General features: G+C 40.5%; 1 protein-coding gene across 7 annotated transcripts in view; it reads right to left on the bottom strand.

The window, feature by feature from the left end:
• Positions 1-1,287: 1,287 nt before the first annotated feature.
• Positions 1,288-26,971, bottom strand: part of PRICKLE2 (prickle planar cell polarity protein 2) — a 215,061-nt gene continuing 189,377 nt past the window's right edge. For all 7 annotated transcript variants that reach the window (XM_069966928.1, XM_069966926.1, XM_069966929.1 and 4 more), the window contains 4 exons: positions 26,116-26,319; positions 22,973-23,159; positions 11,733-12,566; positions 1,288-2,397 (listed from right to left, as the gene is read on the bottom strand). In XM_069966928.1, the coding sequence (XP_069823029.1) occupies positions 1,523-2,397; positions 11,733-12,566; positions 22,973-23,159; positions 26,116-26,319 (2,100 nt within the window). In that variant the 3' untranslated portion in view covers positions 1,288-1,522. The remainder of the gene's footprint in view (positions 2,398-11,732; positions 12,567-22,972; positions 23,160-26,115; positions 26,320-26,971) is intronic.

The raw sequence follows: 26,971 nt of genomic DNA, 5'->3' as shown, positions 1-26,971 counted from the left end.
TAACTTTTATTAGATACATTTTTTTAACTCCCTGAAGTGTTTTCCAACTTTTTCATACAGATGAGTTAACTTAGTTGGGTGTTAAAACATCTTTAAGACTTCTAATGGAGACAAGATAATTTTGAGCTTTTTGGTTGTAGCTGGATACTATTCACTTTCTTTATTCAGATTCTCTGATCTTTAACATTTTGAGTGGAGTTATGATTATAGTTTACATGTTATGATAAAGGACAAGATTTGGTACAGTAGGAGTGGATGTGGCCACCTCTCATTCACTGACAGGTTGTTGCTAAAATTAAACATATGACAGTGTTGTTTCTCTAACATAAGGCTGGTGACATCCAGTAATACTTAGTCAGTCTGGAAGCTTATTGCCCAGAGAGTAGATTGTTAAGTGCCTGACTACAGAAATTTTTACAGATTAACTCATGTCCTGAAATCAAATGCTGGAATTCTAATGTAAATAAGTAATAGTGACTTTTTGTCGGGTAGGATATATTTCAAATATACTGGTAAGTAATATTTAGATTTTGTGACTGCATAAAATATTAAACTTTTTGGACACTGACAGCCATACTGGCAGATGCTACTGATCAGTGGATGTCTTAATAACATTTTTCAACTTGATCAGAATAAGAATGTGCTCAAACTTTGGTAAAATGATTTTTGTAACTAGTACATTAGGTCGCCTGAAGTCAACTTGTTGCATAAATGTATGCATATAACTATAGATACGTATATATTTTTATATATATAATTTTTTTTAAAAAGGAAAAGTAAAATAATTTCTGTAAGGTGCTAAACTCATACCTGCCAAACACAACTTTTTGTTCTGGATGGAGAAGGTTTTTGATTTGCACTATTGCTTGACCACTGAAATCTGAAAATTACATCCACACATCCCAAAAGTATAAATTACACAGTTTGGAAAGTTAAACCAACCAGACATTTTATGAGCTCGGCATGCAGGTCCATTATATCCATATTTCTAAAACATATAGACTCATTTGATATTACAAAATACAAAAATAGTTTATCAGAACTTTCATTTACATTCCATTTACAATGAGTGCTTAAATAACTTAAAGGTTAGCCTTATCTGATTCTTAAAATACTTGTAAATAATACTAGTGCCCCCCCCCCAAAAAAAAAAAATGCACATAGTTTGTAGTACGAGGATGGGGTCAAGCAGCATACTGTACGTCTAGGTACGGCATACATTCAAGAATAGAGTATATTCTCAAGTTGGAACAAAAGCAAGGCAGTTTTTTTTGGCGGACTGAACTATTGAGGAAATAAAGTGAAATGTGCAATAAAACCCAATAATCACTATATCAACAATCATGACTAGTTACCAAACCTATCTTGTATATCAGTCTTAGTATATACTCAGGACAAGGGTTGGGAAGGGGTTGTACAAGGTCTTCATTTTCTTTTGCTATAATACAAAACTGTTTAAATTGTGGACCGGCCCACTGGGATATTTAATTACATTGTAAAACTGTGGCTTCATGGGTCAAAACTAGGAAATAATACAATTTTTGCTCTTCCTCCTCTTTCTGCTATGCAGTTGTCCTCGTCCACCCAAAGTGGAAGACTTGGGAATGCCACCTGAGCACTGACCATACTGGTGAATAAGGTCTTCACTGGTCACATACCTCAGGCGGGTAGGCTGCGGAATTGGTTCTCCTAGGAAATATCCTTCGTTATCAGACTCTGAAGAAGATGAACATGTGGAGCACCAATCATATTCATTCATTTGTTGCCCCCACCGTTCACAGAGATGGTTTTGTAAAGCAAGGTCAGACGCAGTCCTCTGATACCGGTTGTACATTTCTCTTCTGACAGCTTGATCCATCTGATCTCGACCTCCTCTTTGTTGCATCAGTCTTTCATAGTCTTCCCTGGCCCTCAGAAGTGGTTTGTCTTTTACTTTACTACACTGGTCTGTAGCCAGGTGAAGAGCATTGTCTGAACGAGATCGCCTTGACCTCCTTTGCCGATGATGATGATGATAATGTTGTTGATCGTTGTCTCGTGATTGGGTTCTCCTTCTCGTCCTTTCACTCATAGGAGTCACCTTCACATTGCCTTGTCCAGTCATGTCATTCATACCACCATCAAACTGAAATGACTGGTGCATCCTACCGTGAGATGCCAAGTCCCTGTATTTCGGAGGTTTGGCCAGATCACCAAGGTTATGGGTCATATCTTGATACTGCTGTGCAGACAGAAGGCTTCGCACTGACTCTACACTTCGGAACTGAGAAGAAGAGTTAAGCGTTCCCATGTTGCTCAGTTTTTCTGAAACATTCATTCCAGAGTCTTTACTCAAATCTGGCATTGAAAACCGAGAAAGATGCTCCTGACGTTTTGGGCCTCCATCCATGGATGCACCTTAGGAAATAAATAACAGACCATCATGAATATAAGATCATATCAACAATCATACATTTTATCAGACATATTTTTGTAAGAGGCAATGAATGATTTTATGGAGATCTTCAGTTCCTGTTCTCACTGTCCATCTGCCCAGTTTTTTACCCAACTATTTACATGGCTTTCTACTTTTGTCTACCCAATCTTTCGGCAGAACCAAGTTTACTAGGACCAGCTGACTATTTAAAGTGTAAGGTGACGTTGGCTGAGAGGATCGTCAATGCTGAATCTTAGAAGCCTGGTCTTTTATTTCCAAGGGACATAAGCCACCCTTAGAGGTGTATGGCAAGGGCTTACATTCCCCCTTCCCATTTCAGAACATATATAGCCGAAAGTTCAAGTGTGTATGTATGTTTTGGGAGAAAGCTTTTTACCCAACAGCTATCATATGTGTACGGCCAACATGTGACAATCTCTCTACTCTAAAACTGAGCATGCCTACAAAAGTTTGATGAACCTATTGGTAAAATCAAAAGACAATCTAAAGCAAATGTAGGGACAACGAATAGAGATGAGCATGACCCGAGCATGCTGCTGAAGGCTTAAAGTGACTCGATCTCCATTGAAGTGTACGTGCACACTCGTCTGAGCCAAATGTACGTCCTTTTAGAAGAGTCATAAGACATCCAGCTGCAGTGTGGGCTTGGCACAGGAAATCTTTCTATGTTGTGTTCCACCCACTCAGGTCTTGCACAATGTATCAGTATAGCTTGGAGTGTTTGTTTCAGCAACTACTACTAAAACCCTTTAAGGACGGTGTCTAAACAGAAGAAGGAAGTACATGCTGCATGAAAAATAGCTTTTACACTTAATTCTGATTCTCAGATTTTTGTCATCTTCCAATGTGGAAAACACAGATGTAACAGGAAGGAAAGGGAAAGGTTATAACACAGACACTATACAGATGTTTTCTCGGCACAATAAAAACCACTTCATTACAAAGCAATGAACCACAGTGTAATCTAAAGTACTTTATAATGGCAAATAAACACCAAGCCATACAGGACCTAGTGATTGCTTCCCGACAGTCATTAAGTAAGGAATGTGCAATATAACCATGTGAGCAGGCTACATCCTCTCGGCAGTGAACAGTCTCCTCTCCCTGGGGCGTATCATTGCAGTATACAGCAAATGTGTCAATCACAGCAGCCCACACTTCTCGGCTGAACTACAACTAGAGGTGTCAGCATTATTTCTGTCTCATAGGACCCTGTAATGCTATAAATTTCTACCAAACAAATCTCACACTTCTTGCATTGCAGTGTGATTCTGCATCATATGAGTCAATTATATTCAGATAACTAGGCCACATACCTCTATATAGTGTGTGCTCTAAAGCATTATGGGCCCCCACCCCTATGTGACGTCCATATGCTCTAATGGGATATATGAACAGGAGTTGTCTTAAGGAGAAAGCCCCTTTAATTGTCTGCTATTATTTAGTAGGTGATAATCAAGTACCTGCCAGGTCCCATCTAAGCAATGAACCAGGTCCTAGGTAGATGTGCCAGGTCCCATCTAAACAATATAGAGTAAGTTATATACCTTACATCAACATTTTTGGACAGGACTCCAATACAGTCCCAGGTTATAGTCACATGCACAACTGGATCAAACAGAATGATAAAAATGATATTTTTTCAGTAATCCCATTTTTGACCACAGCAGAGAATGGTTACAAAGAACACCCTTGCATTACAAGTACAACTATTGATTTCATTGGGCACTGTGTAATTTATCTTAAAAAGTGGTAGCGCTGCAGGGAAAACAAAAACCTGCTACCAATGTGCTCCCTACATTTTCAGCGATTTTAAGACACAGGCAAGAAGCATGGTTCGACTAAAGTAAGAGTGTTTTTTGTTAAAAGTGGGAGGCTAAAATGCACAAAAAAATGCATCATTTTTAGCACACATTTGTGGTGGAAAACTAAGCAAACTTAAGGTGTGCATGCACCTTCAGTAACTATAAGGCAAAATTCTTATTTTGCTGACAGTTATTTCTCCTGTCCTCCCCATACGGCTGAATGTTCATGTGTTCTCTATGGGAATGGGAGGGAAAAGACGTAGCCAGACAGCTCTGGCACTTAGCACTTAGCACTTGCTAAACAGGGTAGTACAATAAAATTCCATCATGCCCAACCCTTATCTCCACTGACATCAAGTATATGGGGACCTTCATTTTGCAGGAAAGTGGCTCAACCGCTGTGGATTCCGCAGCTCGCCCCCGCTCACGGCCTCGCACATCTCCGCCTGTGCCATAGACTCCATTCTATTCCATTTAGTGAATAGAGTTGAAGTGAGTTGAGTAGATAGAGTTGAAGTGTTATACCACTCACAACCTGAGAACAGGGGTGGTGCTGTTTTTTTTTTTAAAATAAAGTATCTGTGCTTTTCTTAATCTTGGAAAACACAAAGTTAAGTGTCCTTATAAAATCTTTTCCCACTCAAGTTAAATCAGATTTCCATGCCAACGCTATGAAAGACTTTGGTAACGCAGTTCCTGGAAGAGGGATATGAAAAACACAACGTCTCATTGCACTTGCCAATGCTGAGCCTGGAGTTCATGAAGAACCTGTCAATTATGTAAATCACGCAGAACCCCGCCAGCCAAAATTGTCATTAACTGAACAATTACTGTACCTTAATTACTAACAGAACTGTTTTAGGTAATTTAGTGTTGGTGTTGGCTTCCAAATCAGGATGTGGCATGTTTGTTATTATCCGAGGACTCTGTTTAACAGAGTCACGAATAAAATATTACAGTAATCAGCTGGAGATAATGGGCGCATTCCTAATTAAATCAAAACAATTCAGATTTGAAATAATATTCATGACGTCATTTGGCTGTAATTTTAAGCATCAGCGTGAGTTAACGCAGACGGCGCTAGGAGAATCTCATTGGTCTAAATATTATGTAGTCATACCAGCGCCGTTTCCAAGTGTTCAGCTTTGGGGACCTACTAAAAACAATTTCACAGGGTCTTTCAGAGTTGTTACAAAATGCAGACGCAGCTAAAGCCGCTACAGAAGGCGAGAGAACGAAGGATGAAAAGGGTTCAGCAAAATGTAATCTTAGTATAAGACCGAGACCCTAAAAACAAATTAACATTTATTGGGATTTTGCTGTTGCACAAAGCCACGTGTGTTATGCTGAGGTTTAATGAGAAACATCTTTTCTGTTACATAACCAGCGCAGGATAGTTTTAGGTTTGGGATATTTTCCCCTTGTACGTTTGTTTATAAGCTGCTTGGGATGAAAACTTGTTTTTAAAAAGCTTCAGTGTTGCCCATTGTAACATATAAGATTCCTACTATTTCAGGATTACTGTAGGCATGACAGGAGGACCAAGGAATGGGCAGATGCCTTGCTGGCTGATACACTTGTACGTGGATGTAGATATTTTCAGCCATATGGGCTTTCGGACTATGGTTAAAATGTCTGATTTCCCCAATAACTATTCTAGTATATCAAATAATTCATAATTTTTTCCTGGACCTGAGGAAGAGTGTTACCCTTCTAAAAATATTACACTATGTATTTCCACTATGACATTTCTATGATGCTGTACCGATCTATAGCTGAACATGGTTCTTCCACATCTTCCACTTTGGCATCTCTCATTTGTATCCATTTATCCTACACTGACTACAAAGGCAAAGACAAAACAAAAAAAATCTGTACATATAATTTATTTAATTTCAAAGGTTGTCTAGTGATTTTTTAAAATGTTGATACTCACTGTTGGTACTTTTAAAAAGTGATTCTTACCTGCCCGTTTCAACCACCAATGTCATTCCAATGGTGCCGAAGTCCCCACTGCTCTATTCCCCAGGAAATACCTACTCAGCCAATCATCGGCTGAAGCAGGTCACCACTATGGCTGCTGACCCCCTGATTATTCCTTATTTTTAGGTCATCCTAACCCACTTAAAAATATTCTTTTCCATGTTAAAAGCTCATTACAATGTCCCAGTGCTCCACATGTTGAAGTGAATTGGCCCCGTTCTCACGTTTTGGAAAGCACATTTATTTTGCCCTATATGAGAAGGCTTGCTTTGTGTCCGTCTATTCAGTAAGCTGTCCGCCCTGCATACCTGGCCATTACTAAAAAATGTTCTTGAGCTCCTGAGTTTTGTTTTCAGTCTTCAACCACTGAAGCAGTTAAGAGACATTTAAGCATGAACAATGAGAGCGATCTATTTCGCCTCCCGGTAACAGCAAGGAGCGCTGGGCACTCGCTGGAGTCATTATTTATTAGGTGAAAAGTTGGCATTAAACAGCGGCATTCCAAGCTGGAAAATACAGCTCAACAAGACAAATGGTCTGCAAAAAAATAGAAAAACCCTGCAATCTGCCTGTCAGTTCAGATTCACTGCTTTGATTTCCTTAAAATAAAGAGAAGCTAAAATAAAGCAAAAACAAGAAGGCAATAAAAAAAAAAAGATGTAAATTCGATATAATCTCTCTCTCTAAAAACATATATAGAGTCCAGAAGTATTCAGACAGTGACACAATTTTTATAAATTAGCTTCTTTACTCCACCACCAACACAATGCATTACATACATAGCCATTAATATCTGAATACAATGTAATTTCTCGGCTTTAGTCCTGCTGGTTTTATCCAGGCAATTAAACATCACAATTTGGCCCTTGTCAGTTGCTCAGATCCCTACACATGCCTGTACCTACTTCCAAGGGGTTGTATACAAAAAATATAGGCTGAATAAAAAAATTATATTTCACCGATGTTATTTCACCGAAATAAAATCATACTATCAAGGAAAAGTAAAAACATGATGTTACAAGGTTCCAGAACAATACTTACACATAAAGGCTGCTTCCTCAGGGGAGTATCTAGTACAGCGCCATATGGGTAAGCGGTAATTATGGCACTTGCTCTCAGCATTGTAATTAGGGGCCAGGCTTATTATCCCTGATATAGGGAGGCTGGATTGGGACTTAACCTTTGTATATTGCTTACAGCGTTGTATGCTGCACTCATGAGTGTATGAAGCGCAGCAGCTGATTGAGTTTGAATATAATCTACCTCACGATTTATCAGTATTGTTCTGGAATCTCGTGACATCATGTTATTATTTTTCCTTGACTGATTTTATATAGGTGAAATAAAAGTTATCATTGTATTATTTAGCCTATATTTTTTGGCTTTTGATTCCCGCTGTCTGCCCGCTCCGTGGAGAGGGTGAATACAGCCAGAGGACCGCCTAGAAAACTGGGAGTTCCACATTCTGGTCCATAGCATATCACCTGTGCACAGACCGTAATCACTGAACATCTCAATGCCCCCGGTACACATCAACTTTAAGAACAGACTGTTTATTCACTGCCTGTTATATCTCAGGCAGGTGTGGACAGCAGGGGGAAAGATGGGGTCATGCCCCTTGGCCCACTTAAAGGTGGGGACTACTAATACTGCAGGGAAGGTTACATGGTGAAAACTGCCCCTTCTTTTTTTTATCTACATCTTTTCCCTGAAGATGCAGATGCAGTTGAATACTATGATAAAGCCCAGAGCCATCAGCTCACTGCCTTATGATACATTCTTATAGGCCCTTTACCTACAAACCTCACCACAGGCCAAAGCATTGCATGAAGAGGCAGTCATGGGGCACTATCAACGTGAAGAGGGCACTAATGGGGGCACTTTTTCTGGTTTGAGAAACAACTGTGGAACTAGAACTGTGAGCAGTGTACTAAAAGGAACTTTTTCTACTTGAAGACAATAAGGGAGCACTGTTACTATGAGAAAGGTGGCGGTCTGGTGCTGTGATAAGAACATTATTATTGTATATAAACACAAAGGAGTGTATTGCTACTGCATGAAGAGATGGACCTTCACCCATTTTTTTCCAAAGGGCCTTCACCAATGTTGGTCTGGCCCAGACTATCAATAGGAATGAGCTCTATCTTACAATATATGGGACTATAAGGGCATTAGTGTTGGTTTAGCTGGTAACATTTCCACTGACTTCTATGGGAAGGGAAATAAAATGACAAAAGTTGGTCTCATAATAGTCCCAACAATTTATGATTTTTTTTTAGGTCTGTGACAACCTCTAGAGAAACTGCAATACTGACTGCCACGTAGCATCACTAGGAACTAATACAGTACAACTAATGTAACTGCTGAACAAAATTTCATATAACTTTACAGAAAACAGCAACTCGTTGGCTGGAGACATTACATATTGCTCTATAACACTAGACGTGGCTCTATGATTGAAGAACAGATGGATACATATTATATTTTTGCCTTCCCCACCCTTAAGCAAAAATAACAAGTCTTTAATTACATGACAGATCCCCTATAAATCTGTCTCTGAAGCTGGAGCGTTTGCTAGGCCTAGACTAACTCCACGGACGTCACAGCTAATTTTGAACAGAATAAATCAACGAAAAGATTTTTGCGAGCCTGAAAATCAGAATGCCACGATGTCATGAATATTCCTTGCACTAGAAAATCCCTCATTACTGCTAATAATGAGTACAGCAGCTGCTATCCAAAATACAGTTTAGAAATAATAGGATCTGGCTCGCTTCAGACATGATGAATAACTAACGCTTCCCCAGTACATAGCCACACTAACAAAATCACCAAGGTAATAAAAAATACATACAACTACTTTGAAGCTGTAATCCATGTGAGAAAGAAGTGTAACTTATTCAGGACTGCAACCCTGTGTTGAAATAGATCCAGCCTATGGAAGCTGTAGTTTTTGAAATCTTTTGAAATACTCATGGACAATGGTGTTTCTAGTCTATATTAGATATTAAAATAGTGCTTCCATCTCTTCAAACTGGAAATGGGAAAATTAAGTGATAGACTGTATATCTGCAGGGACAAAGTTCTCAAACTTATTTATTGGGAGTTTGGTACCCCCCAAATAACCCTTTACAAGAAGAACAAAACCCCTATCTTTAGTGTAAGAAAACATTCCTCTTCCTCGGTCAATGGCCACCAGAATTCTTACTGAAGAGAAATAGAATGTTAGAAATCCAGGTATGTCTTTGTCCCAAAAACAAAGCTTCTACTCATTATTTTACACCGATGCTTATCAAACGTTTGTTACATCAACATCTAATAGGAACAGAGGACCTGTAATATCAGCAGTGGAACAAAAAGAAGAGCTCAAAGCAAATGGATCCAGCCCTGTATCCATTAAAACAGCTGTTGTGATTAAATCCAACTTGGTAAAAAGGAACTTATCAGCACAAAAAAGCAGAACGAAACACACCAACGCGTTTCAAACTTGGAATTTCTTAGTCATGGCAATTGCTATGACTAAGAACTTCCAAGCCTGAAACTCGCTGATGTGTTTCTTTTTGCCTTGTATGCTGAGAAACTCCTTTTTAACAAGTTGTATTCAATCATGAAAACAATTTTAATGGATAAAGTTCTGGATCCATTTGCTTTGCTTTCTAAGTATTCACCATGTGTAGGCAGATCCTTAGCGTGGAATGGCCAAGCAGCAATAATTCAATGGAATGAAGCAAATGTATATAATGCTTTGTAGAAAAGGGGAGCTTCTCTTTAATAAGCCCTTTCAGTAAAATCAAAGTTGTAAAGGACGAGGAAAAAACATGGCTGCTTTTATCCATAAATAGTGCCACACCTATCCACAGGCTGAATGTAGTACTGCAGCTGGGTCCCAACCATTTCAGTGCAGCTGAAGTACAAAAAGCATCCATGTATTGCCAATCCTCTAAAACCCATCTAAGATTATAGAAGATTCTACTAGCCTCGGGCGTCAAAATGTTTTATTCCACCATTTATACATGGTTCTCAAATGCGGAACTAAATTAAGTCCATACTTTCTGGCAAAGATTTCTGGTCCAAATACATACAATCCTGTCTTATCAGTACGTATAATTTTCCTCCCCCGGTGACCCAGTAGGAGTGCACCCATTGAATCACATTACTAATGGCTTAGATTTCTTTCTTATATACATGTACAAGTCTAATTATTTTGTCTTTGTGATTTTAACTTCTTCACTGGTGACTCAATACTAAAAATGAAAGGAAGTAAAGTAAATACTTGGAGGATCTAAGAAATACTTGGCTCGTCTCTTAGAAAAGTGACCTTACACCTCTTGTCTGTAACAGATGTACAGTACTTTAGTTAGACATCGCTTCCCCCAGCACTGTGATCCCCTAAGAAGTTATATACGGCCAAGTCACACCAGGACAATAGTTCAAACAAGTTGAAGTACAAATACACCCAGAGGAGATATTTTCATAAGGCCTGTTCAAGTTACTTTATTGTTTTACTGGATGCTTGGATTCACTCTGACACATTGTAGATTAGAGTATCTATGTAATGTTCTATCAAACATAAAGTGGCAGAAACAGCTGCAGGTCAATGTATAACGTGACCCTCTATCGTCAGTGCCGAATGGGTAAAATGGTTTGCAAAGGGTAGGGGTAAATAAGAAATTATACCGTCATGTTGGACAGAAAGTGTCCATCATTGACGAGCCTCATGTATTAGAGAGTGATGATGACAAAAAAAGTCTCTAAGCTCTTGAGGACCTAGTGTGTCCATGCATTACGTAGACAGCTCATTCCTTTCAACTGACATTGTTGATGCTTAAAGGGGTAATCTGAACCTTACGCACAGGATAGGTAATAAGTGTATGATTGCTGGGGGTCCGAATACTGGCAACCCCCATGATTGTGAGAGTGGGGCCCAAAGCCTCCCATAGGAATAGAGTGGCAATCAATTTAACACTTATCACTGGGAATTCAACACTTACTACTCAGTTACCAGACAGAATACAACTGCTTGGGGTGTGAGCAGTTGTACACCAAATAACTATAACCATTATATTGTTAGAGGAACCTTGACAGAAAATATATTTTTTCCCAAAGTGGACAACATCATTAATAAATAAATAAATAAAACAGAACAGTAACCATTAGAGTGCCCTTTACTATTATACATAGCCCTACAGGCGACATTGAAAGAGTTTCTTTAACAAAAGACAACAATGGGTGATGAAGTATTGACAGCATGAGTGAAATGAGCATCATGCAAAGTCTTGTCTCTAATAAAAGGCAGCAAAAATCAATGAAATTGCCTCTTAAATACTATAATTTTACCAATAAACTGTTTGTTACCTGTAATTCTGCAGAGAAAAGTGGAAATTTTGATCCAAATAAAAATTTCACTGTTTAGACAATGCAGACTGAACACAGTCACTATTGTATTTCTTTTGTATTTTTGTACATTGTACTATTGTATTTTCTGTTTTAGAACATCAAGAACTTACCAGTTGCATTAGACAAAGCAAGAGACTCCATGGAACCTCGAGGAGTTTGTTCAGTTGGGGTTAACCCTTCAGTGAATTTAAGTGCATTGATTGGATGTCTTGTTCGACACTGCTGTGCATTCATGTTTTTTCCTTCTGGAACTCTTAGACTTGACCTTGCCTCATTAAAGCTGTGACTAGATGCATCACTGAAGCTCTCCTGTGGTCTTAGTCTACCTTGGTAGTAGTCTTCCCGCCCTTCCTGAGAGAAGCTCTCACTGTGACTCATCATTGACAAGCTTCTTTTTTGGTTACTGAAATGTTTCGCCCACATGTCTGACTGGGCACCTGCCCCCTGTCCAGGACTATAAGAAGTCCTTATGTTACACTGACTGAGAAGCTGCAGAGGGCTCTGAGACTGGCTTCTCTCCATCTTGTTATTATAGTGGTAGAGTTCATCTCTGCTTCGCCAATGCTGGTCTCGATTCAGACTTGGATTTTGACTTGATACACTAAGCAAATCCATCTGCAAAGAGAGAGGATCGACGTCAGTGGAAAGTCTATTAGAGGCTACATGTAATGGATTCATGTTGCTGTCTTCAAGCTTGGCTTTATTTTTGCCAATCTTTGCACTACGCCGGGATTCCTTAGCTCTGGCATTTTGGAATGCAGAATCGGAGGAATCTGAGCCATTAGGATCTTCACCCACACTGCATGCTCTGGAGCAGAATATCTGCCCTTGCTTGGGCAGGAAAGGACGTCCCAAAAGTGACTTTTTACAGTGGGCACAACAAAAACAGTTCTCTGTTGCGTGCCAATGTTGGCCATCATAGGTCATCTGTCCCTGGTCAATACCTGTGACAGAAAAATAAGGATTAATAAAGTACAATAGAATTCTTCTAATGATATATACTTTGCATGGTGGTAGGAGATCATAAACATATACATTGACCTCTATGATCAATGTTGATATTAGAACAGGTAATGACCCATCTAGAATTTGTGACCTAGTACATGAAAAGGAAGGAAGGCCTAAAGGCCCTATTACACCAAACAATTATCCTCCATACTTGGCTGATTACTTGCTGGATAATCGTTTGGTGTAATAGCGGCTGTTAAAAGACCATGATCAACCAACATGCACAATGTTGGTTGATCATGGTCTTCTAACAGGTTGAAAAATCATGATCACGACAGCGACGGTCTGCTGCGCGTTGCTTTGTGTTATAGGAGCAGCAGCAACAGACCTCCGCTGCCTTTAATGGGCCCCTCCCACAGCTCCCTGTGTTCTCCCCCTTGGCTCATCATGTTGATTGTCTGTGTAATAGCACAGGAAGGAAGAAGCGAACACTGACCTAAGAGGATGGTGCTCGCTTCCTCCTCTAGATCTTGCCATGTAATATGGCCTTAACAGAATGTTTGGCGTAAACAGAATAAATCTCTAATAAGAAACAATCCTAAGAAACAATTTCTGTACTGATTAAAACTGGCCCAGCCTCATTCTTGTGTTTGTGTAATTTTTATGGGTTGCCCAGGATTAGAAAGACCTTCTAGCATCACACCTGCCCACAGGACATTTGTAGCATTGTAGCTCTGCTCTATTCAATTCTATTGAGCTAAACTGCCAATCCAGACGCAACCAAGGACAGATGTGGCACTGTTTTTGGAAGAAAGCTGTGATTTTTTCCAACCTCAGACAACACCTTGAACTATCCTTATTCCTGACACAACACTCAGACCTCCCATGGTTTTAGTGAACCAGGTTTCAGTACTGTAATGATCTATGAAGCTGTAAATTCAGTTCAGTAGACCCATGGTGGTCCAGGTACTATTTGGAGGCAGTTTACCACACCTGAACAATTCACTTGTGTAAATGAGGCCTTATGCAAGTAAGGCTTTAAGTGAAGTTTAAAGTAGTTTCTACTTTAGCATTTGTTGCCTGTTGATTTTATTTCTACAATTTTGACCGCATAAGTAAAAAATTAAATGATTGTGACTATGTACACAATAAAACAGCTTCAATTGTATTCATGGAAATTGGAAAAGTAACTTTAACAAAAAGGGCAAGGTTACAGGAGTTGTCTCCTCCGATAAAGATGAGCTGATGGCCCCAGATGCCACTCCCGTACAAACAACCAATTTTGCTGAGGGGAGAAGCATTCAGATTAATGGCTATCAATGTATTTCACTGAGGGACTAAAAGCCCCCTTATACCTTCAACAACTGATGGCCGAAGGATCATCCAACTGTCAGTCATATCTACTGCCTACTGCCTGTCCTTCCTACACAGAGTTACATTGGCGTGGCCAAGCGTTCTATACTGTGTTGTATATGGGGAGAGAAGGAGTAAGCTGCAGCGAGAGCCCCATACCTTATGCTGGTGGCTGAATCCACTGTGAGCTATAAGTCTAAGGTGTATGGGGACCATAAGAATAGGTGATTCCCCTCTGTGGGATTTATGTGTCCTAGTAAGGCCTATGGGAAGGGTTTGTCTTCATGACACAATCCCTTTCAGACATTTGAAAAAAATATAATTATTGGAGAACATCTACTTTTAGAAGGTGTCTCGTTCGTGACATATTTCTTCAAAGTTACATAATATTGCCATGACTACAGTAAATGCCACATTTTAAGCACATACATTTGCACAGAAATAACAATTTTTGTAAGCTGACCCCAATGAGTAATTAAGAAAAATGCAATGTAGACAGGAAACTGGGAAAATGAGCACATTGGCGTCAAATGACCTCGGCTTTCTTAGTGAGATAATGATCATGTCTTCTGTTTTACTAACTTACAATGGAATAAAAGAACAACTGTAGAATGTTGGGGAGAAACTCTGCTCCAGGTAGATTGGGTTAAAATACTTGAGCCTTGACAGGCAGGTCCCATGGAATCAATTGAATCTAATTGGAAATTGACAGTCGTACAATGTCTTGAAATATTACAGAATTTTGCTAAACTTTTTTCCCCCACCTTACAACTGGCAGCCATATGCCCTAGAGATAAAATGTCTGACACTGTTTTCCCACTAATAAAGAAAAGCAAGGGCAGGATGTAAAAGATACTTCCAAAAAACACAGATGGGAAAGTGTTTTTCAAAGGAAAAGTCAACAATAGACCACGCTGTGAAAATGACTGGAGGTGACACTCAGAAATGTGAGCAATTACTGTTTAGCAGGAGAGACCCAAGATCAAAGGACGTTTATAGAAGTTGCATGGAGTAGAGAGAAGGCAAGCTGGGTGGGCCATTTATCCTGTGTATTTATCTGAAAATTCTGATCTGCATACACTGCCTCCTAGGACCAAAACAAGTATACAAAATCTGACGTAGGTAACCGTCAATTTACGTAATCATTCCTACATGTTGTGTAGATGTGTCGCTCTTGAAGTAACTGGCCATGCATATTGAGCTGCTTATGGATTATTTTGTTAAAAATGATAAATGTCCCAATGTGTTTTTGATCAAGAGCTCATTTTTGGTACTGTAAGAAACAGCGCCAATCTGAGCTGCATGACCTGGGCCTACTTGACAAAGTATGTTATACCTATGACCAGCTGTTGTTTTCACCAGTAATTATAAGGTATGAGAACATTTAAGCTAGTAATGTATAGATGTATGGGTCCCCCTTGTGTCACCAAACAACTTCGATCTCTTAAGATATGGACTCAAGGTGTTCTGTCATATACTACACCAGGATATTAGCAGCAGAATCTTTAAAGGAAATTGTCTCAAAATATATTACAGCATGCCTGGGGCATTATCCTGCTGAAAGAGGCCACTGTCAATAGGGAATATCATTGCTGTGAAGGGAGGACCTATTCTGCAACAATTGGTGGTACATGATAAAGGAACATTGCCACAAAAGCCTAAAGATGCCTAAACGTAACCTACCTCTACCTACTGCCTCCCTAGCATAAAACAAAAAAAAAATGCCATACTTACCACCTCTTGTTCCCCCTAGTGTGTGATCTTCTGGTCCTGGCTGTGTTCCTGTTCTGCTGACTTCTGTTGAGATCCTACTTTACACTAAGCTGTGTGATTGGCAAAGCAGGAAGCAAAATGTCAGTGGAAGCCGGCAGAACAGGGGTGGTAAGTATGGCTTCTGCATTGTTTTATGTCGGGGTTAGGCAGTAGGGAGAGGTTTCTCCACAGACAATCTCTTTTACTTAAAGTATTATAGCAGAACATTTCTCAAATCTTCACACTCTCTCTACTGGCTTGATAAAGAATTAGCCGCAGAATTTTAATTTTAATTTATCAGACATTTAAAGGAGTTATCCAGTGCTACAATTGTCTCCAATGAAGTGAAAGGAGCTTAATTGCGAACCACACCTGTCCTGAAGACAAGAGAGGTCCCTGGAAGAAAGTGGCCATATTTTTGAAGCGCTGGATAACCCTTTAAATGATGCTAGGCTCTCTTTACTTAACATGGTATATGTTTTTGAGTTTTTGCTGGAGAGTAACAATCACTATAAGCACCCATCCGTCACACTCACAAAAGTAAATAGAGAATCTTTAGATGTTTTTAATCAGATTAAATTTATTACTAAAATTGAATTATAGACATGCAGCTTTTGTAAAGAGAAGATCACTGTATCAGCATATAATTCTTGCTCTGATAAAAAAAAAAATACCTGCATACCTGGACATGGATGAGTATCACAGTTAGCTGCCCTTCACACTATACTGTTAGCACACACAAAAATACACTGCATATGTTGGTTTTAATCCCTAAATTGATATGCCAGGTGCATTTTATCAGATTCATGCAGATCCAGGACCTGTATGCAATCTGTTCATGAGCTTATTTTAAGCATTAAGGAATGGAGAAATATGAAGAAAGATAAGGACACTGGATGCCCTAAGAAGCTGAGCACTGACTTGACAATCTGAACTATTCTGATGCTCCCTGAGATTACAGGGTTTATATCACTTGACTGGTATTTCTTACCATCAACATGGCTCCAATTCTGAAAGCTGAAACTCCAGAAAGGCAGCACAGGGACATGTATTCTATACAAACAGGATGCATTAGATTAGACTAATGGATCCAGCATGTGGAGGGCACAAGGCACATTTGTAGCCCTTTTCATATTAAATAATATATATCATTAGTGGTCATAGAAGAGAGTCAAACTGGCCACCCTACATAGGGGTAAGTTCACACTATGCAATCCCATCGGAAAGCCAGCTGCGAATTCCACAGCTCGCGGCCGCCCGCGTTTCCACCCGTGCCATAGACTCCATTCTTTGCAAAGAATAGAGTCTATGGAACTCCATTTATGGCATGGGCGGATTCCGCCATCTGTCCAAAGAATGAACAGGTTAATTCTTTGGATGGACAGCGGAATCCGCCTGGGCATATAATGGAGTCTATGGCATGGGTGGAGAGTCCATGAGCGGGTGCGAGCTGCGGGATTCCGTAGTGCGCACATACCCTTAGGGTCCTATTCCACGGGCTGAGGAGGGCCCGATCAACGATGTAAACGAGCAGAGGTCTGCTAGATTGCCACTCGTTTACTGGGCCTATTCCACGGCCCGATGATCATTAACCTGCAAGTAATGTATGCTGCTGCAAGGGCTGCTAGGACATCGGTAACGATGTCCTTGCAGCCCTTCAGCAGCATACATTACCTGCAGGTCTTCTCCTCCGCGCTGTCTTCATCCCAGGGTCCCGCGCGCTCTACCTTCTGAATGGCCGGTCAGCTGACAGGCCACACTCAGCCGCAGCGGTCCCGGCCTGTGATTGGCTGAGCGCTCCGTCAGCTGACCGGCCATTCTGAAGATAGAGCGCACGGGACCCGGGGAGGAAGACAGCGCGGAGAAGAAGCCTGGACAGGTAATGTATGATGATGCTGCTGCTGTCAAATCGTCGGTCGCCTGCCGCGTACCGCTATTCAACCGTAGCGATGCGCAGTGGGGGAACGATGATTTTAGGTCTGGCCCTAAATGAACGATCAGCCGATGACACGATTATCGGCTGATCGTTCTCTCTATTTCACCGAACGATAATCGTCCGAATCGGGCCGATCCGGCCGATTATCGTTGCTGTGGAATAGGGCCCTTACGCTAATATGTTATTATCTACAGATATTCTCCCTGGAATACTGGGGCTCCTCATGCGCTTATAGGCTGGAGATCTAGTTTGTGAACTGGACAATTATTGGTTATTTGGTTACATGATGATAAGGAGGCAGGAAAGGTATCACTTTATAAATAAGAATATTTGCCATTGAGGAGTCTGGGAACGCTGGATAGCAACCACAGAGGGAACTATTATGGCAACCATATAGACTGACACATGTAACATATGGACAAAAACATTTTTCTACTGCAAATTAATTAATAAGTAATTAATTTAATTAATCATTTACGTTTAAAGACTATGGACACCTTTAAAATGCATTTTAGTCTTGCTTTATACTTACTGCTGTGCAAAAACTACTTAATTTCTTTCTCTATGGCCTCTACAGTTTGCTGTTACTTCTCTACTTTCTCTCTACACAGCCTATGTAATTCTCCCCTGCAGGCTGCCTTGGCATCTTCCTTTCTCTCTATCTCCAGCTTGTGTGAGCTATCCTCCAAGGATTCTCTCCCTCCTTTCCACAATCACAACTGATGTGTAAACCCCTTCTCTGCAGCTATCTCTACTGCAGAAAGTCTACTTGTCACTTCTAAATGGTTGAAAATTTCTATTGAAGACTATTTAAAAAGTTGCTTAATTTTGCATTCAGGAAACAAATCACCAATAAAAAATAAAAAATAAAAAAAATCTGTAAAAAGTTGTTTATACCCTTTAAGATTTGTAAGGGATAAATGCATTATTTTTTAATGATATTTGCATTAGCCCCATTCACATGTATGAAGCAGAGCTGCAATACCACCCACAGCTGCAGGACAAATGTGGCGCTGTTTCTGTAAGAAAGCAGCAATGTCTTTCTATTTTACACAATTCCATGAATTAGTTTGCTTTCTAGCCATATTAACATCCTGAGCTTCTACTTGATATCAGTAAAGATCCCTGAAGTCTATGACATCTGTGTACTTGGCGCAGTAGATCTAGACGTGGGTGGCCGGCTACGGGATCTGAGCGTACACAGTGCCGTCACACATCAGAGGCTCCAGTATCATATTAAACGTGTTACATCCATCCCATGACGCACTACAGACACTATTCTAAAATCAAGCTGGCGGCTGTGAAAGGGAAAATATGATTATAATCTAATACAAAACGAATGAGGCCAAAGATTAGGGAACTGTGCGACGCCGCTCTGACATATGCGAGATTTCCTATATCTCTTTAAGATGCATTGTTACCGTAGCAACCACCACATCACGCTGTATTTATAGAAGCTGGGATCTGCAGAGAGCTAATGTATTCAGTACAACAAAATAATTCCCCCTTGGCAACAAGGTAACCGTGAAGCACTGTCAGTACTAATGATGAGCTATAGTAACTACTGACACCAGTGGCCATATAGCGCCATTATCGCCACCCCTCCCCCACCATGTGTCACCGGCCCCCATGAGGGGTTTCGGCTGCTATATGACAAGTCCCCCTGATAACCAGGGAGTTAATACCGGGGCAAGTTTCCGGTTTATTATCAGCCGCCGGGACATTTTATACATTTATACCATTCCGACGTGTTTCTCTCCTCAGATTTATGGCTCTGATAATATCTTGGTTTTTACTTGACTTGTATATAATGTTACACTCACTACTGTATAAGCACTGCAAGGAGGCAAATGTCTTCATGGTAACAAAGGGCTAATAAAGATAAGATTAGGTATAATTTGTACAGATTTTTTTCCATTTTAAGTCAATGGAAATATCTCCCATTTTTATTATTCCATAGACCTCCCACATTCACATGAGTCATATCACAAAGAGAACTATCTGCACTGTCCTGTGCGTAAGAGACACTTAAAGTAATACTCTCCCACAGTCCTAAGCACTGTAGCATTACATGTAAAAGGTGCATATTGCAGTACTGTTCATCCTGAGCTGTCTGGTTCATGAATATAAAGCAAGAACTGCAGTAAATACAGAAGAATTAAAGGGATACTGTCACCATTAAAATGCTGTTCAATCTATTGGTATCATGTAATAGAGCAGGAGGAGCTGAGCAGATTGATATTTAGCTGTGTAAGAAAAGATTCTGTATAACCGTATATATCTGTATATCATCTTTATTCAAAGGGGAACTCTGGTGAAATTTTTATTTCTTTTAAATCAACTGGTGTCCGAAAGGTATATAGATTTGTAAATTACTTATTTAAAAATCTCAAGCTGTATGTCCGCAGGAAATGGCGAATTCTTTCTAGTCTAACACGGTGCTTCCTGCTGCCGCCTCTGTCCATGTCAGGAACTGTCGAGAGCAGAAGAGGTTTTCTACGTGGATTTCCGACTTCCTTGTACAGTTCCTATCATGGACAGAGGTGGCGGCAGAGAGCACTTTGTCAGACTGGAAAGAATACACCACTTTCTGCAGGGCATGCAGCAGCAGATACATACTGGAAGACTTTAGATTTTTAAATAGAAGTTAATTATAAACCTATATAACTTTCTGACACCATTTGATCTGTAAGAAATAAAAAATTTGCAAACATTCTGGTCTGAGAAGTCTAGTGAGAAGTCTAGTGGGTTGTCTCACTGGGCTGGGGCTGGGGTGACTTTTGACACAGTACTGGGAAGGGGAGTATGAAAGAAGTAACATGCTCTCATGGCTGCTTCTGGGTCTGAGTGGGGAGCTGGGATGTGACGTACCAGGCCCACTCAGCCAGTCAGTGGCCTTAGCAGGGTCCTTCCCCAGTCCCCACTCAGACCCAGAAGAAGCCAGGACCGGGGGACGAGAGCTGTAGGACTCCAGCACCAGCCCTGGAGAAGGGGAGGAGAGAGCATGTTACTTCTTTTATCATCCCCCTCCCCAGCACTCCAGAAAATCACCCCAGCCCGGAGTTCTCCTTTAATGATTGCCAGTCTTTATGTTACAGAAATAACTGTTACTCAGTGATGAGGAGCGCCCACTGGACTCCTAAGCCCAAAATGAGCAGCAATTTAACACACACACACACACAATATACATCAATCTGCTCATTCTGTCTGCTCTAAAACAATGAACATGGAACATCCGTAATATCTGCAGAATCAACATATATAATGCCTTCATAGTATATTTTAACTAATATTCGTGTCTGTTTCCTAAACTTCAAGGCAGTGGCTCTTTGTGGATCCTGGATCTCCTGATGAGGACACCCCACCCCCGACATTTATAGCTTATCTAGCTGTTTGGCCATGCTGGAAGTTGTAGTTGTAGCAACAGCTGGAGAGCCACAGGTTGGAGTCACTGCTGTACATGATACAGGGTTATTCAGTACAGGACTATCTATTCCTCTCATGTATTATGCACTCGCCGGCCGCTTGCTGGTAATGGAAGAGACTTGTGGAGGACCATTACAGTAAAATGACTGGTCAGGCTGTCGGAGATGACAGTTCTTATCTCACTCTAGGTTACCTTACTATAATGTAAAGTGGGTTTTCTATCATTTCCAGTAATATTGATGTCTAGAAAATGGATCATAAGACTATTAAATGTCCCCTAGAAACATAGTTAGACCAGTCTCCTAACCATCCTCAGTTCATGTCTAAATCTAGTTTCTGCCAGTATTTTAAATAGAGACTTCCTTAGGATTCCTCCTGTATGATCTGAAATGACTACTGTGGAGATATAAATATCTTTGATATTTACACTCATGTATACTGCAAACTTGCCAACTCCTATAGGATCCTACAGAACAAGAAGAAACCTGCCAATCCCCTAGTGGAGAAGAAAAGAAAAGACACTGGTGAAGTTATTTTTTTTTATATGTTTTGCTCCTTACACTTACTGGCTGGCACAATTAATAGGAACACTTCGGGAGACACTGCCAGTAGCGTCATTCTTGAAGTATTAATAAGAGTACTCCTCCTGATCGACACTGTACTGACTGAATTTGTGGCTAAACATTAGATGCCACTATTAATAGGTTTACTCTCGCTGGTTTCTGATGGGAATAAAGGTCAAACATATATCGCCAAAGGAAGGTTGTGACAAATGCCACTGTGTAGGTATATGTTGCCCATAAGCCCCCACCCCCTCAACACTGACAGCAGGGACAGCAGCAGGAACTGCAGGGGATTGGTGCAGGGATGGACCCACCAAAATGACACTCTCTCCCCACTTCTCTAGCCCCCAGCCCTGAAATAGATCAAGCACTGCCTTAATCCTGGAGCTTGTTCCTGACACTATCCGCCTGCGACTCCCCACATGTCACCTCCAAGCTAACACCTCTGCTGCCCCATACAATGGTCACAGCTCCACTTATGTCAGTCAAGCTGCCTATGCTGTGAGTACAGTGATTGACTGTAATAAAGACTGTAATCACTTGCGCAGGAACAGTCACATGACCCGTCTCTTTAGCAATATTAGGCTAGGTTTACACCTGTATCGGAAGCACCATTAAATTAAAGACAGAAGAAAATTGCTTTGTTAATTATCCGGTAAAATGGCGAATACCATTATAGGGTGTGTCGGGCGTTAGATCCGGCACTGGCATTATTAGTACAGATGTGAACCTATTTAATTCATACTAGATGTTTGTAGATGAAGTAGGGAATACTATCAAAATCATACAGAGTCTCCTGAGAGTAATGTATACCTTAAGCGGGCTAAGCTCAGCAAGCTGCATTTAGAAACGTAGGCAGCATCTATATGGCAAGATGCGCATTACCAATTAGCAACCTGTCTCTATAGTGCAAGCCTTGCTGGATGCATTCTGCAACTATATCAGTTCCTTCTTCAGCACCAAGCATAGATGAATGAATCATTTATTCCTGCTGAAGAAGGGACTGGGATTATTATACCGCAAGAGCCCTGTGGTGAATATGTCTGTCTTCCGAACCAAGGATTGTGATGAGAATTTGTGTATGAATTTTAATTTTCATGTCTTTTGATGAAACTGGGCGTATTATTTAGCAGTTTTTACTGCAATATAGAAATCTGCAGCTTGTTTTGATTATTAAGTGTATGGTTCATTATTTTGGATATTAGATTATTTTGATATGTCTGCTTTGGTACGGATGACTTGCATCTAAGGTATGTAAAGAATTGGTATATACATCCACAAATATTTAAAAACTAAATGCGAAATTGGAGAAAAACTGATTTTTTTATTACAAGCATTTCTATAGGAGACATTAACCCATGATGACTCTTACCTATGTGCTGAGCACAGGTGTCACAATACTCGGCATATAAAGACTCAAAGCAGTTGCAGCAGTACGGACGTCCTTCTTTCATGATGTATCTCTGACCACCAAGCACTGTTTCGCATTCAAAGCAACAGAAGTGTTTCATATGCCAGTGTCTTCCCTCCGCCTCTGTACATTCATCTGCGAAAATGATCTGACACAGAACCAACAATCAGGATCAAAAAATGGAACTGGCATTAGCCATTGAGAAGGACATGACAGAAACAGCTATCGCTAGAATTATAGCACATTTCCGCCACTTAGTGCAATGAAGCCTGCACAAGTCTGGGCATTAACATTAACATTTTGTGCTAATTTCTTAATATATCTTAAAGGGGTACTCTGGAGAGTTACATTGTCTTTAATACATTTCCTTAACAATACATTGTAATATAACTTCATTAAAATTAATGTTAAAGAAGGGGCAGCAATAAGGGCCTACACTGACTCCTTTAGGCCCTGCAGTTCCCAGTCTCTCCTGCTCTGATCCATCACTGCCACACAGTGCTATTGATAAAGAGCAGGGTCCCCCCATGTGTACTGTATATTCTTATTAGAATACACGGGGGAAATCTGTCTGTCAGTATTGCTGTGTGGTAGCCTCTAATTACTGTTATCTGTACAGAGGCTGCTGCACACAGCAATACTGACAGCCAGCTTCACCCACGTGTATATGTTACTGGATACCGTTATATTGTTGAGTTCAATGTATAAGCAGTACACACCAAGATACTTACCTCCCCCTAGTGATGGTTGAAGAAAGTCGGAATTGTATCAGTGAGTTCTAGAGGATTTGGAGTTCTATATCTATTTTTTTTTTTTTTTTTGCTTACTATAGAGTGTTTATTAATTCCTTCCATCTCCCCATCCTATCTTTAGCTATCTTGTGGCTTTTATAATTTACAGCTCTCACAAAACATCACTTTACTGTTCATTCCAGAGATGCATTTCTCTAAAGGGAGAAACCACAATACACGAAAAATTAATCTGCACATGTCCCCAGGGCTCCATTTAATCCTGGTTAATCCTACCCTAGGATGGATCCTCGGGTGAGTTTTGCTGAGCTGTAATACACTGAGGTGAGATAAGACAGCGGCTCTTTCTTGCCATCTCACCAGGACATATATCAAGTGAAGAATTTCCTAGAACATCTGTATGGACTGTGACCCTTGGGCATTTGTACACAATGGAAGCCCTTTAAGAACACACCACAGATCAATACTGATGTAGTGTGTTACTTGCTACAGGGAATAGCAAAGTCTTTCAATAACAGGCACATTTGTGAAATAGGAGTACAGTATATTTGTCCAGATGAGATGAGTTATTATATAGCTGAGTAAAATGTGCTGAGAACATGCTTGACCGACACTAAGCGAATAAGAAATACTCAAAATTCAGTGCATAAGCGTCCTAGAGTCAGTCTTTTTTTATCAAGTTCTTTAGGATAACTAGTATTAAAAAAACAAACAAAAAAAAAAACTTCTGACATTTCATAGCAATGTGTGAAAAGCTTTTATCAGTGTGGGTCCAGGTGATAACATTCCCTATCTTATCCTGTGATCTTATCTACAGACACCACCTACCTAATGGGGGATATTATGTACAGACACCACCTACCTAATGTTGGATATTATGTACAGACACCACCTACCTAATGGGGGATATTATGTACAGACACCACCTGTTAAATGGAGAATATTATCTACAGACACCACCTACCTAATGGGGGGTATTATCTACAGACAACATTTGCATAATGGGGGGTATTATCTACATACACCGCCTACTGAATATGAAGGATATTATCTATAGAAAACATTTACATAATGGGGGATATTATCTACAGACACCACCTACCTAATGGGGGATATTATCTACAGACACCACCTACCTAATGGGGGATATTATCTACAGACAACATTTACATAATGGGGGGTATTATCTACAGACACCGCCTACTGAATGAAGGATATTATCTACAGACAACATTTACATAATGGGGGTATTATCTACAGATACCGCCTACTGAATGAAGGATATTATCAACAGACACCACCTACCTAATGGGGGGTATTATCTACAGACAATGCCTACCTAATGGGGGGTATTATCTACAGACATTTACATAATGGAGGGTATTATCTACAGACACCGCCTACTGTATGGGGGATATTATCTACAGACAACATTTACATGATAGGGGATATTATGTACAGACACCACCTTCTTAATAGAGAATATTATCTACAGACACCACTTACATAATGGGGGATATTATCTACAGACACCGCCTACCTAATGGGGGATTTTATCTACAGACACCACTTACCTAATCTGTAGGAACCACCTACCTAAATGCTGATATTTTCTACAGGAACATCCTACCTAATGGAGGATATTATCTTCTGAGACCACCAACCAAATGGGGGATATTATCTACTGGGGAGACTAGAGATGAGCAAACCTGCCGAGGTTCGGGTTCGTGTGAACCTGAACTCTCGGCGTCTAAATCCCGCTGTCTGCAGGCTCCGTGAAGAGGGTGGATACAGCCGGAGGACCACCTGGAAAACTGGGATACAGCTTATGGCTATGGCTGTATCCCAGTTTTCTAGGCGGTCCTCCGGCTGTATCCACCCTCTTCACGGAGGCTGCAGACAGCGGGAATCAGACGCCGAGAGTTCAGGTTCATACGAACCCGAAACTCGGCAGGTTCGCTCATCTCTAGGGGAGACCTACCTAATGAGGGAAATTATTTACCTCGTAGAGCAAACTACCTATCCACTTTACTGTGAGGGAAACCAAGAGGGACATTGTTATAGGCCAGATGGATAAGAGGAGAGAGAGAAAATGACTTTGGGATTAGAGGGGGTCCCAGCGGTTAAATCCTTACTAATCGGATACTTATCACCTATAATATGGAATGTGCCAAGTGGAAAAAGGTTTAACCAATGTAGACCAAACTTTTAAAGAGAATACGTAATCAGAAAATGATCTGTGGTACTCATATTGTCCACCATAGCTCTGCAGACACAAGCTAGTGCATATACAAGGGGAGCAAAGCAAAGTATAGATGCAGGAGCTGCAGAGTGACTGTGCTGATCTCCACTCACCTCATCACAGGCTGCACATCGAGGCTTCAAGCACTCAGCATGATGTCTGCCGCAGTAGATCTTCCCATCTTGGTAGAAGTATATAAGGTCGACCAGCAGCTCATTACATATGGTGCACACAAAACACTGCGGATGCCAACAAATGCCATGACCGGCTCTAGATGCGAAGACGGCTATGTCCCCTCCATTAATCTGGCCTCCACACTGAAAATCAAGAGACAAAAGATCATTATAAGATTTTTATTTTTTTTGTAAATGGCAGACCAGGCAAAGGAAAAGGATCATAGGTGTATAATGAATTTTAGAGGCGTGAGCTTGCAAAATACTGTACCAACATTTGATGGCACTCAAAGGAATTGATTATCTCTTTTTCTATGAACGGATGCAATGAAGAATATACAGCCAGCAGGAAATGGCAGCCATGTTGTAGCTTCCTTGAACACACTAAGATCCAGCTCAATTTGACATGATTGTATTTCTCATTATTTAGCTGTACAGGTCATTAATTTGCTCCCAGGGAGACTATTAGTTTTTTTTATCCAGAACATTTGCATTCAATAATACAAATTGCTTAGCCTTAAGAGCCTGTACTGAATGTGATGCCTCAGGACTTATATCCTCCCCTGGGGGCCTGTCCAGCCAAAGACGATAAAGAAGATTTGAACTGCAACATCTCACATGGCAAGATTATAGGATGGAATAATGTTCTTATAAAAAAGACTCTTAAAAAGGATTGAGAAATAAAATGGTAGCTGTGACTAAACTCTTCATCTCTTGTCTCAGAGACACGGCCTTCGCAAACAGCGCAACAGTAATTAAAACCATCATAAAACCCAAAGTAAAACTGCAATTATGT

Source organism: Dendropsophus ebraccatus, chromosome 4, assembly GCF_027789765.1.
Source record: "Dendropsophus ebraccatus isolate aDenEbr1 chromosome 4, aDenEbr1.pat, whole genome shotgun sequence".
Classification (NCBI taxonomy): domain Eukaryota; kingdom Metazoa; phylum Chordata; class Amphibia; order Anura; family Hylidae; genus Dendropsophus; species Dendropsophus ebraccatus.
This window is presented reverse-complemented; position numbering and strand designations above follow the sequence as displayed.